Consider the following 20,913-nt stretch of genomic DNA (forward strand, 5'->3'; position numbering starts at 1 on the left):
TCCTCTTTTCTCCAGGCATGTCCCCAACATGCCCCTCAGATGCAGGCTATTTTTAGGAGACAGAATAGCTCCTGGGAGCTGCTGAAGTCAGCATAATTTAGAATGACTCTGAGGCTATTCTAAATTGATCCTCAAGACTGGCCCAGTGGCCCAAGAATCAAGAAGCCATAAGGCATCTTATAGATACCTTTGCTGACTCCAAATTTACTGAGTACAGACCAGCTCAACCCTAGAATCCAGCCAAGAAAAAGTAGCAATGAGTGAGTCAGCCCAGTTAGATCCCTGGGTCCTGCTAAGGATACCCCTGCTCCCCCATACAAGAGATTTTCTCCCACACACACACTCACTCACTCCCCACTACTCCCCATGTGAGATTCACACACGTTCCTGCCTACTTCCCATACAAGAGAGAGACACACGGAGTCTGCGAATTACTGAATTCAAACATTTTCTTTGCTGACACAGGAAATGCAGTGCTACTTCAGAAATGCATTTGATTTGGACGGTGGGAAGCTTTCCCCATAAACAGAGAAAAGTTCCCAGAATCAAGCCTTTATTAACAGTGGTGAAGAGATGGTGATTTAGCAATACACAATGCAAACCCTTAATAAACAGAGTGTTCTTCTGAGCATGCATGGGGGGGACAGAGGGAGGGCAAATTATTCCCTGCTATGGCTCTATTAATGCAGGTTATGTTGTCTCTTCATGTCGCATTGGTTCAGCCATTTAGAACAGGTTGCGCCTACTAGGCACTGGTGCCAGTGTTGGGCGCAATGCGACACTCTACAACCTTAGCGGAGCCCCAGGAAATGTTACCCTCATGTAGAAACAATAGTTAGAGGGGGCAGTTCGGGCTCCCCTCGATGCCTGCCTATTTCTGGTGGCTGGCTGGCATAGAAGGGGGGTGTGACCATACCTCAGCCTCACCCCCTCTGATTGCCACAGGGGAAGCTACTGGGCCTAGTGAGTCCTTTCAAGCAGGTCAGGGGCTCAGGGCAGGGGCATATTGGGCTGCATTAGGAGGAGCATTGCTAGCAGGTCGCGGGAAGTGATTATTCCCCTCTATTCGGCATTGGTGAGGCCGCATTTAGAGTATCGTGTCCAGTTTTGGGGCCCCCACTACAAAAAGGATGTAGACAAGTTGGAGAGAGTCCAGCGGAGGGCAACAAAAATGATTAGGGGGCTGGAGCACAGGACTTATGAGGAGAGACTGAGGGAACTAGGCTTGTTTAGTCTGCAGAAGAGAAGAATGAGGGGGGATTTGATAGCAGCCTTTAACTACCTGAAAGGCAGTTCCAGGGAGGATGGGGCTAGGCTGTTCTCGGTGGTGGCAGATGACAGAACAAGGAGCAATGGTTTCAAGTTGCAGGGGGGAGGTGTAGGTTGGACATTAGGAAAAAGTTTTTCACTAGGAGGGTGGTGAAGCACTGGAATGGGTTACCTAGGGAGGTGGTGGAATCTCCATCTTTAGAGGTTTTTAAGCTGAGGCTTGACAAAGCCCTGGCTGGGATGAGTTAGCTGAGGTTAGTCCTGCTTTGAGCAGGGGGTTGGACTAGATGACCTCCTGAGGTCCCTTCCAACTCTAATATTCTATGACTGCTCCTAGCCCCAGTGCAAAGTGGGGGGAGGGCGGGAGGAGAAGTGACTCCCTGCAGGCGGCTGTGCAGCGAGCTCAGCACAACAGGGCCCTTCGGCTGCAAGCCCTGGGTCGCGGGGCAGGTCTGCACTGGGTTGACCGCAGCGCTGCGCACGGTGTAGGCGCCTAACAAACAGCCCCGTAGCCCGCTGCTGAGCCTTTGGAGACGGGCGGTGTGTGGAGCGCCTGGGGCCTCACTCCGGCCAACAGCTGGAAAACCCTTCAGAGAAGTGGAAACAAACAGCCGCCCACTTCCCAAGGGAAGGCACTGGAGCCGCGGGGTGGGCGAGGGGAAGCCCTGCAAAACGTGTGAGCGCGCTGGTCGGCTGGACGCACCTACTGCGCTGCGCTGCGGGGCGAACAGGGCGCTGCCCTGGGAGGGAGCCTTCCCCGGTGGAAGCGAACACTCCCGTCCGCTGCCTCTGATCCTCTCCCTGCCTCCAGGTGGCTGGGCGGAGCTGCGGGGCCCCCTCCCTTCCCGCAAACCAAGAGCCCAGCAGAGTGTGTGTGTGTGTTTGTGTCAGCCAGGGCGGGTCCCGCCAGCATCGGCTCGCCTGCTGGGCTCAGGGCAGGGGCGGAGCGGCAGTCGGACGCCGTGTAAACCTGACTCGCCACCGCCAGACACCAGGGCAGGCGAGGGCTGAACCGGGGACGGCTCCACGCCCAGGCTTCTCGTCGTTTAAAAAAGCACCCAAAAGGTGTGGCTGCGCCTGTCCTGCGCCAGCGGGGAGGGAATTGCACCTTGCCACCTCCACCTGCAGCAGCCCGGCTTCTTTCCCCTGCCTCTGCCGCTCCTACCCGGCCACCGCGGAGACCAGCCGCTCGCGCCAGCCCGGGCTGCCCGGCGTGTGCCATTTCTCCTGCTCGCCTCCTCGCTTGCTCCTCTCCTCTCCTCCTCCTCCAGCTAAAGACGCAGCCGCCCTGCTCTGTTTACACACCTGTGCCCTACACACCCTTCTGCACATCTGCCCCCCACCTACCTTTCCGGGGCAGATATTCCAGCAGCTAGGGACGCTGGCATTTCCCCACCTCCCTTTCTCCTCCCCACCTGTCGCCTTCCTTCCTCCGCTTGTGGGGCTTGCAGGGAGCGCGGCAGCCCAGATCCCGTCGACTTTCCCCCGAGAGCTGGCCGAGCCTGGCCGTGAATGACCCTGCCCTAATCGCTTTGTCCTCCAGTCTGCGGTACGCTCGCCGAGCCCCTGCCCGCCTGCCGAGATGAGTATGAACGGCGACTCCCACCCGCGGCTCAACACCTTGGGCAGGCTGGTCAGAACCGAATCCGGCCCGGATATGCGCTACGAGGTGAACAACTCCCACATGATCGGGGGCGGAGGAGGAAGCAGCCATACTGCCCACAAAATGTACTACCACGTCCAGAAAAGCTATGGACAGGACCTCAGCTCCGATGGATACGGGTAGGTGCCGCCACGTGTGTCACCCGACAGGATCGCGGGCAAAAAAAAAAAAAAAAAAAAGGGGGGGGGGAACATGCCTGGAATTGGGGGTGTGGGAGGTCACGTTGGTGTTTGGAGGTGGGGTTGCCGGTCTGCCCCTTCAGGCTCAGTCCGAGAAGAGAGCAGCCGGCCCGCTCTGCAAATCAGTAGAGAAAGCTGCAAATAAAAATGCCTCCTCTTGTGTCCTGTTCCTCTCTAGTTAGCCGGGGGGCTGGGAGAGGGGGAAGGGTGTTGGATTATTCCAGCCAAGCACCTTTCTAACAAAAGTGAGCCGTGAAGACTGTAACTTGCTGCTACTTTGCATCTTGGGGGTTTTCTGCAGGCGATTCATTTTGCCTCCGTTGTTCCTTGTTGTTTGTTTTGATTGTTACACTGGGTGGGGGAATGGAGAAAGATAACTCCCTGCAGGAAGGAAGAGGATGTTATTTATACATTACTTATTCCATGTGCCGAACAAGATTTTTGTCCTGGACGTTTACCTGTTTAAAACATGACAGCTTTACCTTATCAGTGTGCTTTGATCTCCCTGTGCAATGCAAGAACATTTATGATCCTCCTTCTCTGGCTCTGGGGACTTTCTTACTCTCCCCTGGAGTGGAGATCTGGGCCTCCTCAGAAACTGTTTGATAAAGCCCTGTGCAATGAACTCATCCACTCCCGTGGCTGTTTCGTTGTTTGTGGGCGAAGCAAAGCTAGCCATAAAACAAAGAGAAAGTTCAGCCTCAAGTAGTCTCCAAATGGAATAAAAATAAAAGCGAACCATTGAAAGACTGCAAACCCTATAAGGGGGGAGAGGGGGCTTTTGGGAGTTGTTGCTGTTCAGTGCCTGGGAAGAGGATCAAGTTGCTTTATTGTCTTTGCTGTTTGGATGCACTGTTTTGTTTTGTTTTTAAATTAAGTTTACCAAATGCTTTTTGTTCTGTTTCCGTAACAAAGCCCAGCTTGAAGTTGTGAGGTTCTGACTCTGAGTAGATATTCAGAGCAGGGACATGGCAGGGTTGACAGCTTTTGTAGAAGTTTCCACTTTCAACAGTATAAAGACTCCTGTAATGGCGTCGGTGTTGCTTATTAATGGGAGACATCAGTCATGGTTGCTCTTAGCATTCTGTCAGGTGCTTTCAACAGTTGGGAAAAGAAAGCAGGAGTGGATTGTTTAGGTGGATAGAAAGAGAACTAGTTCAGAATCCACCTTTACTTTTTGAAACCTGGATCCACTTTTTCTGTGTGCAGCTTGTAATACAATACACTTTTGAAAACTGTTTGTGTGCTTTGTAATACAGAATCCTTTTTTCTCCTTTCCCCCACCCTTCAAATCCTTAAAAATACATCACTCTTTGTTGGCCCTAGTGTTGGGTGGAGGTAGTCCAATAGCAGAATATTTTCATAAACATTTCTGGTTTATTGTAACTTCTGTGAACCAGGTTTGAAGTCAAGTCAGAGATTAGTGCTGTTTACAGTTTTTTATACTTATTAGAGTTTGCTACCTTTTTTCCAAGTAAGCTAATTTTTGTGAATCTTTTGAGAACAAAATAATTTTAATTATTACTTGGATCACTTTTCTTCTTCATATGGGGGCAAAGGGGTCTCTCTGCAGGACTTAGGTACTGGTTAGATCCACTACAATATGGCATGTTTAAAGTCGCACAATCTCCCTAGTGTAGATGCAATTATACTGGTATAAAAGTGCATATACCTGTATAGTTTGTTCTGGTTTGTTGAAGTGAAATAAACTATGCAGATACAAAGCGCCGTACATTGATATAGCTGTGTGCGTGTTAGGGCTTTTATTGCCATAACTATGAAAGTGAAAAATTATAGTCCTTACTGACAAAGTTATGCCAGTAAAACGTTTTACATGTAGACCAGACCATAAATAGTGAATCTGCATTTTATTAATTTTTGCATTTGTTTCTAATCTCTGCCAGCCATTACAATATAAGGCCCTGATCCTGTAATGAACTCCATCAGATTAGATGTCTGTATTCCTGAGAAGTATTCCCTTATACAGTTCTGATTTGTGAGACGCAGTCCTAATTGTCAAATTCTACTTTGAGTTGCAGTGGGGTCTATCTGCAGTAATGCTACTGAAGACTTTGAGTCAAATTCAATGGGGTAGAATTTGGCCCTACCAAATACTAGTAGTCTGGGATAGCTGTATATAAAAAAGAGCTTTTCAGTTAATCCTTTTGGTTAGTGATTCACATGGCTGAAAATACATATTTTACTTTGATCATACATTGATATTGCCTTCATGAAAGTTAAGCCTTCTAAACCAAATCCTGTTCTCAGTTACACTTTGGTAAATCTGTAACTATTAAAGTTATCATTGATTTAATCATGTCAATGATTTCAACTGAGTTGCTTTGGTGATACTATGATGTAACCTAGATTAGAATTTGGCCCTCTGATTTCATTGATAGCACATCCTCATTTGTTCCCAGGAACACACTAATGGAACTAGACATGTATAAACAGAAGATGAGACCACTTACACTATCAAAACGTATGTCACTCAGGGGTGTGAATATTCAACTCCTCTGAGTGACATAAGTTATATTGACATAAATGCCGGTGTGGACAGTGCTATGTTGATGGGAGAGCTTTCTCCTGTCGTCTTAAAGCAGCTACACTAGAGATCTTACAGCAGTCCAGCTGCATCAGGAGAGTGGCGCCGCTGTAAACTCTCTATTGTAGACATGGCCTAAGAGTAAAACTATATTAAATCAAGGATCTCCATAAAAGGCAGTTTGAAGTAAGGCTGCCCAAGCCACCACTTGCAGTTCTGCTTAGATATATATGATCCTTTTATGAGTGGGCCACACAACAGAAAACAAGGTCACATGTTGTCTATTTACTGTGAATTATACGCCCAATCTTCCAGTTCTTAGTTTAGTTTATTTCTGATGAGGTGCCCTTACGTCAGTAATTAAATACAATTAATTGTTATCACAAACCAATATATTACTATTACACATTGTAATAGTATCAATTATAATACCTATTCATGTTTGAACTCTAAATTGCTGTATAGATGTAATAATATGATGTTGTACCAATGGTATATAGCATCACTGAGAGTTGTGGAATCCTTTGATGGAGAACACATACTTCAATTCTGAAATACAAAGGCTGTGTTACATTATTTAAGGCTTAATTCTGCCATCAAGACCTCACCACAAATCCAATTAATAACATTAATATAAGTTATACTTGAAAATTAATGGAAGAATACACTCCTTTTTTACTCTTTTCTGTCCTTTGTGGGTTTTACCCCAGTGTAACTACATTTGTTTCATTGGAGGTATTTCTAAATTTCTCCTGATTTGAACTAGAATAAGTGAAAGGAGATATGAAGTCCCTTTAATTTATTTTTGTTTTACACTTCTCTTGTTTTCCATTATTTTTTAATAGTGATAGAACACGAATAGGCATAATTTTATTTCAATTTGGACTTGATTCAGAGTGCTGTTGTTAATGGACTTGCATCAACAGCCTTTCTTTCTTGACAGTATGTCCTTTGTTTTCGTATCTTTTTATTGACAATGCCCAATCCTGTCAGGGGTTCAGATTAAAAATCCTCCTGACTCCATTTGGAGAACTCCACATGGAACCCTAGTTCTGTAGTTTTGGTCCCATTTTCATGTCAAAACTTCATGTGAATGGGAAATTAATGTTATAAACAAAGAGATGAAATGCCATTGTTGAAAATGTTTGAAACATTTATCTTCAAAACATTGAACATCTTCCCTCCAGTTTGAGGAATAATTCTTTATAAGCTTGATGTTGTTTCTAAAATGTGTTTAGCTGGGATGTGTCCAAAAGATACAATGACATTTTTATTCTTGTATAACTAGAAAATAATTCGGGCCTGATTCTGCAACTGTAATGTTTGCAGAGCTCCCATTGAAATCAAGAGTTTTCCCAGTAACAAGTCTGCAGGGTCAGGGCTGTAATCTATTCAATCAATCTTATAAATGGCATTCAAGCTCGCAGCTTGTATGCTGGATTTCAATGGAGATGTTGAACCTCCCAAACAAGGATTTTCTTAAAATGCAAAAGCTACTTACTTTAATCTTAAAATCTATAGGGTTACATATGGGGCCCAATCCTGCTATTTTGCAGTTTACTCCTCTCCCCCCCCCATTTGCATTGAGTAACATCTTACTCACAGAGCAATGCTAGGTGCTCCCTCCCTTCCCTTAGGGCTGAGCAAGTTGTCTCTGTAGTATTGCCAACTACTGCTGGCCTGGGAACCCAGATGAGCTTGAGTCCTGAATGCAGACAATGAATCTCTCACCATCTGCCAGTTCATCAGGCAATTGACTATCTAACCCTTTGCTATCTAGGGATAAAATCCAATATACCACGAAGGGAAAAAATAAAGAAAGTGGCAAATTCTGCAATTTCAATTGTCATTTCTAAGATCAGAAAGATGTTCATTCTATAACTAATTATCAAGCACAGGATACTTGGTTGCAGATCCAAACTCACTTACATTCATGAACTATTTGAAAGGTATTGTAGCTCACACACCCAGCAAGTTGCAAGGGCGTGAGAAATCCACATACCAGCCCTGAAGTAACTTGCAGGGTCTGGTGGAATAATAAACAGTAAACTCAGAAGAAAAGTCTGGAGTTTCCTTTCTTTCTGCCTATCAAGCCTTGCTGTGGTTGACAGGGCACTGGATAATATGAATAAGAGTCATGTCTCCTCTTCACTGATTAGTTTGCAACCACACAGTCTCAAGTTCTGAGTGAGGAGGGCACCTGCTGTGACTAATAAAAAGATCAGAAGATAGAAAGTAAAGAAACTATCAATTTGCCAAGTAATAAGCTAATTACTGTATGTAGGTCAGCAAACTAAGAAAACCTATCCCAGCAAGAAATGGGGTGAGCAATTGGCAGTTGTTTGGGAAATAAGGAAGAAAAACAGGTTGTCTCTTTGTTAACTCGCTCTTTGTGGGAGAGTAGGTGAGGCCACTTCCTCACCAAGCTGTCTTTGTAGAAAAAAAGTCTCTTTCAAGTGTAGTTGTAACCAGCTTGGTCTCTTTTTTTAGGTGAGGCTTATATTTCAAGGGAGGCTAGAGGAAGTATATTTCCTGGGTCTGCACGCTAAGCTGGAGCCTTTGGGCCCAATTCTGTACTCCTTCAGATTTAAAAATGGGAGAGAGAGTTATGTGGGTAACTGTTAGTGGAGCGTAATAAACTCAGCAGATAGTGTTTTAGAAGATGTTGTTCCTGTGGCTTAATTCTGTATATTTTAACCATGAAAAAAGCTCCCACTGACTGCAGTGGGAGTTTTGCATGCATAAGGTCTGCAACCTGTGTGAAATCCTGGCTCCGCTGAAGTCAGTGTGAATTTTTTTCCCATTGATTTCACTGTGGCCAGGATCTCACCTAAGTCTTTTGCTACTACAGGATTAATCACCCAATCAAGCAATTTACTGAAAGACTCCTGAGCTATGCTTCCTCAACCCTTTTTGAGTGGAGGATGCTCACCATCTCTCAGAAAGCATTCAGCACCTCACAAGATGTCTGTTTGGTGAGGTTTCCATATGCAAAAAATAGCTCAGTAATAACATTCCTGATTTTTGTTGCATTCACCTTGGGACACAAACCTTGTTTTGTGGTATTTTAATTTGTGGTTACATCTATTTAAATACTTTGACTACAGATGTAGCTACTTTTTTCTTACTTTTCAAAATATCTCTGTTGTATTTTCTTGGAAGCATATAAAATATATAACATGCAGGTTATACCTTTTGTTAACATATGATTGGAGTACATTTGTGTCCAAGTTCAGGAACACCTGTGACTAGCAGGCAGCAAATATAAAGTTGGTTAGCAGTTATTTAAATAATGATGTGTGCAGCGCTTGTTTTCCGAATTGAGAATCCAGTTCAGGGTTTTTTTTTTAACCACTATCGAGTAAGCATGTCAAATAATTCCTTGATGAATCTGTTGCTTGTTCAGACAAATTCGAGGGAGTGAAAAAAACCATGATTTTGTCCTCAAGTGTAGGCTTGTTGCGTATGGCAATTACATGGGTCTTTGAGCTGGAGTATAAAGATCATTTTGAAAACTGGTTTGAATTGTGAAAACAGAGGAAATTGTTTCTCAGGGGGGCAGGGGGCAACCATTTAACTCCTCCTTTAGATGTTGTTATCCTTCGGTGTGTATCCTCCTACACAAAGGCCAGAGCTTTGGCCCTTGGGTGTCCCTTCTGTGCTGCTCTGCAGGCATATAGGGGCTGTAAAGCTGTCCTAAGATTCCTGAAGGTGCCCTCTGTAGAGCTACTGGGCAAATGGCTGTGCACAAGCCTCACGGTCCCCACCCCACCTCTCCATCCTGTGGTGGGAGTGTTGCAGAAGTGCTGGTACGTGCCAGTCAGCATCCAGTTGGTGGATGTTAGATCGGCCCTAAGGCTGCACCAACTTACACTGGGGCCATACTGGTCTTCAGGAGTCCTGGGCATCAGGGGACTGCAAAAGTGGTGTGTAGCCACTTTTGCTCACCCTTGATGTTCTGTACCAAGAACTTGAGAATCAGGGCTAGAGTATTTACAAAGGAGAAATCACTTCTTTTCAAAACATATAATGTAAGAAATATTTAGGCTATTTACATGTTTCTAGTAACACTAATAATGAGCAACACTGTGCACTAGAGACACAGGACTGTATAACGAGTTCTTGCTTTCGTCAGCTCTGTTAATGACTCATTGTGCAGCCTTGGGACAGTGTCTCTGTCTCAAATTAAAAGTAGGGACAATAATGCTTTCTTCTTTTCCTCCTCTGGCAGTTGAAGATTATTGTCGTCATAAGTTAACAGTTGTATATGGGATTGGGTGTTCTAGGTGCTATATATGCACATGTGAAAACATGGTTTAAAAATCTAAGATTAATTAATTCCCTAGGGCCGGATTATGACCAGCTTTTGTGTAGATGTGGGGAGCTGCTCATGCAATTTCCTGCTCTTGCCTGTCCTGCACACAGACTGATCATAGCAGCAATCCCTACAAGCCGTCACCTCCCTCCCTCATGGAGAATCAAGGCCTAATGTAGCAGGGGAGCAACCTCCATCTAATGAATGGAGCAAAATGCATGCCTTTAGTGCACAAGGAGTGGAACTTGGAGAGATTCTGCCTCATCCTCTTTTGGTGCTCCTTCTGGGGTGGTACATGCTGGACTTTTTGCAAAATACACAGTCCTGCCCTATGTTGTAAAAACTGCATCTCTGCCCCAAAATCAAATTGTCTTGATATATGCATGTACTTTTACATGAAAGCACAAAATCCTCCTTTGCTGTTTTGGATATTTTAATAACATGCCTTTGAAAGTCATGAGTTAGCCTCCGAATAAATATTCTTGTTTAAGGCGTTGAGATGTAATTAAAAATATGGATTTATAAACCATTCCGGACCTAAGGCCTGATTCACCACTGCCTTACTCTGTTTTTATGCCAGTGTAATTCCATGGGTTTCAGTTAACTTACATCAGTGTAAAACTAGAGTAATGTAACGGTGAATCAGACCTCAAATGCCTATTGAATAAAAGTCAGTGCATTCTTGGTTTGGAAGTCCAGATGAAAGACCTGATTGCTGATTTTCCCCTCTGCCTAAATAGACAGGTTGTTTGGTTTTGCCACTGCAAATCACAGGTTCTTCTAGGGCTAGGCTAAGTTAAAGAATGACTCCAGGCATGATAGGGGCAACTTATTTCTGTATGTGTGTACAATGAATGCCTCATGCAACGGGACATTGATCCCTTACTGGGGAGTCTGTGTGCTATCTCAGTACAAAATAACAACAACAATCCTTTAGTTTCATTTCAGGAAGTTGTTTCATCACAAACAATCTCAGAGGATGCGTGCAATGTGTGTATCAACATGATGCATCTGTAGCAGCTCATTGGGTTAGAATCACTTTAGGGCTAACTAGATACTACATTCTTTTGGGGGATATAAATGGAGTTGTGTGCAGGGTGTATTGGTCATATGGATGAGACTTGAAAAATCAAGGTTCTGTCTTCAATGCATGCACGTTGAAGATGCCATATCACAGTTTACAAGAGTATGGGTTTGCCCTGATTTCTCTGGCCCAAACTTCTCTTCCCAGCTGTTCATCCACTGAGCTGTTGCCTTCCATCACAAGACTGGCTGTATGGTTGCTATGTTCCATATGGATGGGATTTTCAAAAGAATGCAGCCTTGTCCTAACTGTTCCCATTGAAGTCAATGGTAAAAGTCCTGTTGACTTCAATAGGAACAGAGGCCAGGGCTGATGGTTTTTGACAGAGAAGCCCCAACCACACCTCCCTATGCCAGCTGCAGGGAAGTGGGTGCAACAGGAGCTGTTACACCAGCTCTTTTTCACATAAGGATTTCCCTACTAGAATGACCCTTCTGTGGTCAGCTACACCACATGATTTAGTGCCTCGTTTTTGTGTTGCTTATCAAGTACTTTACAGTTCTAGAGAGTGAAAAATATTATGGTGTATTAATGTAAGAGATTGCAACATGCTGATGAAGAATCATAGTGGTTTTTAATCTTGGGTATCATAAGGGGTGGTGTATATTTCAGCAACCAGATGCATCGGCTAGCTGCCACTGTTGTACGGTTTCTGTGTCGATCATAGTGTGTTTTTAGGCCTTATATTGGCAAATATTTCTAATATTTAATTGGGGAACTTGCTAGACAGTTCACTTGCATCATCCTTTAGTTTTAAAATAGGAGGGACATTCTTGAATGGGATTGCACATTTATGCAGGTAAATCCTCTTGAAAGGTCAACTCCTTAAATAGTGTAAATCGGCATAGCTCCAGTGACTTCATGGAGCTACCCTGTCTCACACCAGTTGGTGCTCTGGCACCAAATAGCTACACCTGCCTGGTGATACTATGTGGAAGCATTTGTTGCACTTCACCAAATCAAAGTTTTTATTTCTGGAGTTAGCCCTTCTAAGTTTTTAAAGTGAAACTGATGCTGAAATGCAGAAGCTTATGGTTACACCTTTGCTTTCAGATACAGATATCTTTTTCTCCAGTCAGTGCATGCCAGTTAACACACACCTATGTGTAGACTTCCAGGATTTGTATTTGTTCTTAAGTCTTTTAAATTCTTTTAATAGTTTATTGTGTTTGGAAAGGATTTTCTTCTTCAGCTTTAAACTGACATAAAAAACCTTTCTGAATTTTCATATATTCTTTGTGCCTTACCTCAGTTGGTATAAATCAGGATAGCTCCAGTGAAGCCAATGATGCTATGCTCATTTGCCCCAGCTGAAGATCTGGTCCCTTACATAAAATTCCTGTGAATATAAAGCATTTTAGTTTCAGAGAGAATGCTTAAAAATTTAGTGGGGAAGATGCTGTTCTCATATGCTAATAAGAAAATGATTTGAAAAATATAAGTCACTTAAAAATAAATCCTTCCTTTTTGTGTTTGTATTTTATGAGTACAACAATTGCACCTGCAATTATTTGCAATGTAGATTTTAGGTGCAGTCAGAGACTTGTAGATCCAAAGACATTAGCTGAACCCACAAAGAATTATGGGTGTAGAAAAGGAATTTAGGTTAAAATCAAGTCCATGCTATTTGGCTTTTCTTCATTGTGGTTTCAAAATACACAGGAGTGCGTATGGCAGATCCTGTGCTGCTGCCGAGGAGTGTGTACTGCAGCTTGGAAAGTTAGCTTTATGCTTCTGCAGTCCTTGGTTGTTTATACTCCAGCTCTGGTCCCTTGGAATAATCTAAAGCAGCCTAGGAGCTGCTCTGAATTGTGCTGGTTGCCATTGGTCCCAAGAGGCTGTTATGGCAGCTGCTTATTGCTAGGGGACAGAGAAGCCCCAACCACGCCTCCCTATGCCAGTTGCAGGGAAGTGGGTGCAATAGGAACTGTTACGCCAGCATTTTCCACATAAGGATTTCCCTACTAGAACGACCCTTCTGTGGCCAGCTATACCACATGACTTAGTGCCACTTTGTGCTGGTGGCACAAAGTAGGGGAGAACCTGAGCCCATATATTTACAATTAGTATCTTAAGGCCCAGTTCTGCAAATCTCTTATTATAGGGCCTTATCCAAAGTCCACTGAAGTCAATCGAAATATACTTGTTGACTTCAGAGGATGTTCTTACTCATGTGAGTAACCTGTTTAATGTCAGTGGGATTATTTTGGATGAAGATTTGGGTCTTTAGCAATTTGTAATGGGAAAATTCTGTATACAGTGATCACGGTGCACAGAGAACTGGGTTAGGATAGTAATTTATAAGTTTCTTACCATCTCCTGGCAGTGGTGTATTTCTTTTTTCAGTGGCAGGATATGTGAGGATGAACCTAGGAACTGTCTGAGCTTGTCTTGGAGCTCTGATTCCATCCACCAGGAGTGATTCCCGGTTTGAAGCACCTCACCCATATTCAGCTAGCACTGACTTGCTTTGGTGGCTGAATCCCACGATAGGCAAATAGTGCCCATGATGTACAGGTTTGTTTTGCCAGTATCTGGTCATGGGATCTGTAGGTGAATAGTAATATACAGTAGATCATGTGCAAATCATCACCCAAAAAGAAATTCTCACTCTGTACTTAACTTGGGTTCCCTTATTTAGCGCCTCAGAAAAATTTAGTAGCAGGTTTTTATTTAGAGCTCTAAAAATGTATCGTTATTTTATTTATGATTTGATAGAAAAGGTGCTCATACAGTTCCCTCATTGCAGTGCCTTTAAGACATTGTGCTGGCTTCAAATACTTCCTCTGGTACAAGGATACTTATGCACGTTGGCTCCCTGTTATATTAAATTAAATAATAACATATTTATACGTCACAATATATTTTCAATCAATATATGCTGTTCCATAAGATGATGTGGAAGGCCCGATCTTGCATTCCTTGTGCACTCCAAAGTATACAGAGTGTGTGCTACTATTTGATATGGACTTTGAAGAACTTAAGCAATTTACTGTAGAGAAGAGTATGTTCCCCTGCTGTGGTCACAGATCTGTGATTGAATAAAAACTTTCTCTTTTACCGGGTGCCAGCTTCTCCTTTGTGCTTGATCCTACCTTCAACCTATGCTTCTAGAATTACAGCCTGTTCCCACAGAGATTATTACGATATTGTAGAATCAGCGTTCTACCTTCACTGCAGGATAAAATAGGAGGGGCAGATGCAGCATGTTGATCTCTGTGAAGCCTGACTAAACTTATTATTTCATATCACTCTCCTTAACTGTTGGGAATAATGAATTTTTTACTTCCTTTGAAAATGTATTTAAATTAAAGCCTAATTCATATTGCATTTCATTCTACTATTCCTATTTCCCCCCCAGCCAAAATGGTACCAGTACCATGTCGAGACGTCAGAACACCATTCAGGAGCTTTTGCAGAATTGTGCGGATTGTCTGATGCGTGCTGAGCTTATAGTACAGCCTGTGAGTCCCCTTTATTTTGCTCATCAGAAATGAATATTAACACTGTAGGTAATGGTACTTCATAACTTTCACACAATTAACTTTGATTCAAAGTTGAAATCCCACTTTTCCTCTTCTTTCTCTTCCTTTCAGATGTTCTGCTAGGGAAAGCTTGCCTTTCATCTATTGGTCTGGAATAGTCTCTCTCTCTCTTTCAGTATACATTGCACTAGAGATTGAATTTTCATTTGAGCTGGTTGGAAAAAAAATTAATTCCAAAATTTTCTGATTAGGAAAAGAAACACATTTTCTGTGAAAATTGTCATGGAACATTAATTACATCAGCTCTAATTTTCAGTGTTAGACTGAGACCACTGTCAGTGCAAACCATCCCCGTAAATGGTGTGGCCACCTAAATGCTCCACTAAACTTTGCTGTATTAGTTCAGCAAAGTGTTCTGAGTTGCAGTTGCCCTGAAATTGAACCAGCACTGTGCAAAAGTGCTCCATCTTGACTGGTAAGGAAGGGTATGAACTAGGCTGCAGTTCCCTGCGCTGTCTCTTCTTAAATGTATCAAGTCCAGTTCCCTCTCTCAGCTCCCAGTGTAAATGCAGAGTTGGTCCATTGTGTGCAGAAGAGTTATTCTGGATTTACACTGGAGTAACTGGATTTCGTCATGCCAGGCGTTGTGCACCCTGAACTCTCATTGAAAGGGAGTTCAGGATGCTAAGAACATGATGAGATTGAGATCACTGAGATGTGAATTAAGCCCATGAATTCTGCAGAGGATTTAATTCAATTTACATTTTAGGACTCTCTGTGGGCCTACAATCTCTTCCAGGACTGAACTCTCGGGTTTGGAGTTTTGTTTCCTTTTCTGAGTTATTGCATGTGTAGCTATGCTTATGGAAATGTCGGTGCAAAAGCAAATACTATCTCTTGCAGTGTCTAAAACCTAATATTATTTCAGTGGAGTTAAAACAAAGAAGTGCTTCGTTCTGGCTTTGTGTCACTTGTTGCATTGTTTAATTTTTATTCTTTTGGGGCCAGAGTGTGAAATCCATAAGAATTTTGCCTGCCTTAGGATGGAGGGAAAAAAATACATGTTTGATTGTGACTGGTCCCGGGTAGGTGCAGAAGTAGAAAGAGAGGTCAGGGATCCTTCACCCCATGTGCAGCAGCATTCTGGCACATGACTGAGGTAGCACTGACATTAGTGTCAGCCTCCATAAGTTGGTAGGGAGGGATGTGAGAGGGGCTGGGCCTGGCCTGCCCCTGCTCCATCCCATGTGAGTAGCACTGGCCCCATACACGGAGAGTGCATCCTGTGATCCTCAGGAATCAGGCACAGTGTCTAGCAATTCCTATGGGGGCACAGCACTTACTTATTACTCCCTTGAAAGTGCAAGACGCCACTACATAAGATCTTTGAGATTTGATTCCTGGGGTGTTTTGGGGAGTTTTGCCATTGACTTCCTTGGAGCTAGGATTTCATCCCTGTTTATGAAGACCAGGCACATTTAAGTCTTTTCACTGAAATTGCCAACAAACTTGGGACAGCCTTACCACAGCAATGTGGAAAACGTGACCATTGTGGACAAGTGAGTCATTTTTCATTTTGAGGGTTAAAACGGTATTCCCCATGCTAGATTCAAGGAGGCCCAAGCTATGTGTATTAAGGAACCTATCTTTTTTTTTTTTTTTTTTTGAAAGGATTTGATTTGTGTCTACAGTGCTGATATTTTGGTGTAGTGGGAAATAAAACAAAAGCAGAGCCATTCATTATTACTTAAAAATATAATCACAGTAGAAGAGGAGATTAATAATGAATTCAGAATTTCAAATTTCAAATCATCATATTTATTAATGTTAATTTCTTATTTATTGATTGTTGCCAGTCAGAACTGACAGCAAAAGGAGTTTACCAGCTGTCTCTAAGTGCAGGCTGTCAGACTTTTTAACTGTAATTGCTCCTTATAACAGATCCAATATTGTCTCTCTTTAAATAAATTACTGGGCTGTGACTTGTACAATTTATGATCTTTCTTCTGTTTTATTTAGGAATTGAAATATGGGGATGGTGTTCAAATAAGCAGGAACAGAGAACTGGAAGAATGTTTTGCGCAGACTAATGACCAAATGGATATCCTCGATGGACTGATCAGAGAGATGAGGCAAATGGGCCAACCCTGTGATTTGTATCAGAAAAGGTACTGCCATTGGTGAATGACAAGAGGAATGTGTTCCCATCCCATTGTAATCAAACAGCCTTCTCATTATTGCCTTCCAAACTTAACAAAAACCAGCCAGCAATGGGACAAATGATTGCGATCTTGTTTACACAAGTGTGTAAATCTGGAGTAACTCCACTGAAGTCAGTGAAATTGCTTTACTTTTATGCTGGTGTAGCTGAGAACAGAATCTGGTCCAGCATGCTGCCTGTGTACTATAGAATCTTTGGCTCATACAAAAGTGCATACAATTTTATTCCTCCCTGTGTCTGAGTTGTATCACACCTTGTGCATATAAAGCTGGGGTAAAACCAAGCAACCGAAGTTGTCGGAAGAGATAGCTTTCATGAGAGTTGTGTGCTGTGTACACAGGCATTTCTGTGTCAGAGGCCAGCAGAAGTAATTACTCTCCATGTATGTATATGGGACTTTCTGCTGCATGTGGAAACCACTTGGGTGTTTTTTAGTGTGACGCTTTAGCAGCCAGGATATAGATCTGTCTTTTTGACCTACAGCTATGATCCTTGATTTGAGGATTGGCAGGATTTCCTTCTGAACCTATCATCCTCACTCCGCATTCAGTCTGAGGGCTGAGAAGGGAGTGATATCAGGGACTCCCCTTTCCCTCCCCAGACACAAATTTGATGCCTCTGACATGCTCACAGTTCCTGTTGCTAGAAGAGCAAGAGATCAGAAGATGGAGTTAAACCCCGGTTCCCTTAATGCTAGTGCAGGGCAAGATCCTCAGTGGGCCTGGCAGCATTATAACCTCTCATGAAGTCTCATGTCTCAGTTGTTGTCATGAGACTTTTGTCAAGGTTCTGTTCCACAATCAGCTCAATTGGGGGGTTTTCTTGCACACTTACTGGTTCAGTAGGAGACGTGAATTGCTTTATTTACATCTCTTCTGAGCATTTTGCTGGTACATGCTGACTATTTCCTTTCCCTTTTCAGACTGCTTCAGCTTCAAGAGCAAATGCGTGCCCTTTATAAAGCCATCAGTGGTCCTCGCGTCCGGAGGGCCAGCTCCAAGGGTTGCTATTCCTCTCAGAGCGGCTCAGGCTGGGATGAGTACACCAAACGCGCCACCAGTGAATGTTTGGGCTGGATGAGGCAGCAGAAGGTAAACCTGTCTGAAGTACAAATAGGACAGTCAAAAACAGTGCAGCATTGAGTCTCACTTCACACTTGGGGGTGTGGGTAGAGCCCTGTGCAGATACAAAAATGTGGATCCACATCCCTCCGCGAGCAACAACCTCTATCCGACCCGCAATCTGCACTCCCTGCTTTATATCTATCTGCACCACACCTGCGTCCTTTTTTATTATAACACTTATGTCTCGGGCCCATCCTCCTAATTGCTGTTTACAAGCTGGCTTTTTTGCAAACCATATGAGGAAAGATAAGCTCTTTGCACGCTCCCTGCACTCTTTTATAATACTGCTCATTATCCAGTGCTGTGGGATCTGTAATAGCTAATACACAGGGGCATGTTGTTAAAGGTGGGTGGGGAAGTGGAGATGTACTAGCAGAGGCCAGGAGCAGGCATGATTCATCCAAACATGCTTTGGGAGGAGCACGCTCACCACTAGCCCTTGTTACACTTTAGGAAATGGTATAGCTTGCCTTACCATCTGGTGTGAAGAACGGTGATCACACACCAGCCACTGTACTTAACATGGGACACCCTGCTCAAACAGGCCTACCTGAACACAGGGAGCGCAGGCTTTCTGGCTGACCCTGCACAGAAGCTCTAGAGGAAGAAAAGGGTTCACGCCCTGTGCTAGTTCCCTTAGTTCACATTAGTTTTGAGCTCTCTTCCCTACCCCTTGTACACAACAATACGTACTGTCTTTCACTCCCCTGGAGCCTAGGATCCATTATGGTGAGCCAAGCTACAGGACCGAGGTCGAGTGTTTACCTTAGTAAATGGGAAATTATTTGCAGCAGCTGCCGCTTTTTGCCTCTGCTTTATTTTTCTTTCATGGTGGTCTGCTGATCGGAGAATCAGATGCTAAATATCCAAACTGAATTTCCATGGTGTATAGAGAGGCAGTGACCTGGAATGCAGCCACTCCTTATTCACACATTTGGCAATCATCAGCTTCAAACATTTTGGCCTTTAGCTGAAATGAGAAGGGTCAAAGTCCTGTGTGACTTATAGATGGCTGACTGTATAAAATGGCTTCCCTTGTTGAAATCTTTCCAGCTCTGCCTAAGCATAGGTGTGGCTCAGGGTAGCAGATATTGTAATAGTATTATTGCAATATTGAGCCATAATGATTTGGTTCTAGGAGTTGGGGGTATATGTGTGTGTGTATGCGCACGCGTACATACATATAGACACCACATAAATTTATCAACATCTCTCTTGGGCTGAGATCGTATCTGGTAATTATCAGCCTGGAAACAAATCTTCGTATATAATATATAAAAAGCCAAATCTAAAAGAAAAAGTGATTTAGCTGTTTTTACAGTTGGAACCATGATTATTTTGGTCATCCTTATAAAGGATTTAATGGACTTTGGCATTTGAAAATATTAAAACAAGGAATAGTGATCGCTGCTGTCAGCTACTGTCTGGGTTCATCATCCCTTTTTCAGAGAATGTTCCTAGAGATTTTCCCTTGACATAGCAAGCATCCTAAATAGAAATGTCACCAATAGGCCACTCTACCTTGACAGGTCCCTTACAATATGTGCTAACTGTTTATGCTAAGCAATCTGTTCCACCTCACATTTTGCTGTGAGGCTGAGGATATCTTTCCCAGACCTGAAGAAGAGCTCTGTGTGGCTTGAAAGCTTCTCTCTCTCACAACAGAAGTTGGTCCATTAAAAGCTATTACCTCACCCACTTTGTCTCTCTAATATCCTGGGACCAACACAGTTACAAGTACCCTACCAATGGGCCAGACAGAGAATGTGTTCCAGAGCCATTCCAGTCTAAATAATATAGTCCAGTGTTTCTCAATTAAATTTGGCCACGGAACCCTTTTGAACTCAATAAATAATTACAGAACCCCCCCAAACTCTGAACAGTATTTTTACACATGGGGCCAAAAAAAATGTCGAAATAAGCAAATTATAAATATAAGTTAAATTACACTTATACTTGATACCCTCCGCCGAGAAATCCGGGACATCGTCCCTTTTTCGGCGGCGCGGAGAACAGCTGCTCGCGGAACCCTAACTGTGTTCCCACAGAACACCAATTGAGAAACACTGATATAGTCCAACTTCTGCTCTTAGATATAACTGTGCTGCCCCCTATTGAAGTCAGTGAGGGTTTCGTTACTGTGATTTAGTTTGATGGAAATGTGACATGTAACTGAGAGTAGAACTTGGCTCTGTGTGTTTTCACAAACGACACGAATCTCATAGAGTCATGGGGCCAGATTCTGCTTCAAGAGACACCAGAGCAGCTCCAGTGATGTCAATGAAGTTACACTGGTGAACATAAAGGAACAATTTAGCTCAGACACATTAGAGAGGAAAATACACTTGCTAGTATGCCTTATCTAGTCTAGTTTTAAGTGACTCAAGTGATGGTTCCTCAACCGCTATGTTATGAGACTGACTGTGTAACAGGCTCCTAGATCTTACTTTTAGGAAACTTCTACACTCCTATTCGGAGCCTCCGTTTGCTCAGTTGAACACCTTATCTCTTAGTCAAATTTCCCTGTGTGTGCATTTCCCTGATGCTTTGTTTTAAGTAATACATGCCTTGCTGCAAATAGAGACGTGTGGTTTCCCTTTTTTCTTTAGGGTGAAATGGAGTTAGTGAAATGGGGTTTTGATGCAGCAGCTATCGAGCAACAAATTAATGATCATAGGAGATTTCACAATGCCATTGGGGACTATCGCTGGCACCTGGACAAAGTGAAAACAGACCTGGTAATATACTTTCTCAACTCTTCTAAGTTCATCTCCGCAGGTTGCTAAAATTACTACAGCAGTGAGGATAGCTAGGCATTTTCCATTCAAAAGGCCTTGCTGTCACGATTGCAGCACGATTTAGGCCCTGATGTTTATAATCCCCCCCCTGCCCTTTTCTCTTGGGTATATACCATACACAGCTATCTCTATGCCTAAGCAGTGCCTCCCCCAGCTACACTGCTATTTTTAGCAGTGCAGTGTCCCACTGCCTCCTTACTACTGGAGCCTTTTTCTGTTGCTGGATGCTG

At 43.4% G+C, this 20,913-nt stretch overlaps 1 protein-coding gene across 2 annotated transcripts in view; it reads left to right on the forward strand.

Annotated features, from left to right (window-relative positions):
* The first annotated feature begins 1,862 nt into the window (after positions 1-1,862).
* Positions 1,863-20,913, forward strand: part of DSP (desmoplakin) — a 49,741-nt gene continuing 30,690 nt past the window's right edge. For both annotated transcript variants that reach the window (XM_067568331.1, XM_067568332.1), the window contains exons 1-5: positions 1,863-3,051; positions 14,417-14,519; positions 16,560-16,708; positions 17,684-17,852; positions 20,495-20,623. In XM_067568331.1, coding sequence (XP_067424432.1) covers positions 2,852-3,051; positions 14,417-14,519; positions 16,560-16,708; positions 17,684-17,852; positions 20,495-20,623 — 750 coding nt within the window. In that variant the 5' untranslated portion in view covers positions 1,863-2,851. The remainder of the gene's footprint in view (positions 3,052-14,416; positions 14,520-16,559; positions 16,709-17,683; positions 17,853-20,494; positions 20,624-20,913) is intronic.

Source organism: Emydura macquarii, unplaced genomic scaffold (genome assembly GCF_026122565.2).
Source record: "Emydura macquarii macquarii isolate MOO-44397 ecotype Brisbane River unplaced genomic scaffold, CSIRO-AGI_Emac_v2 contig_2890, whole genome shotgun sequence".
NCBI classification, from domain to species: Eukaryota; Metazoa; Chordata; order Testudines; family Chelidae; genus Emydura; species Emydura macquarii.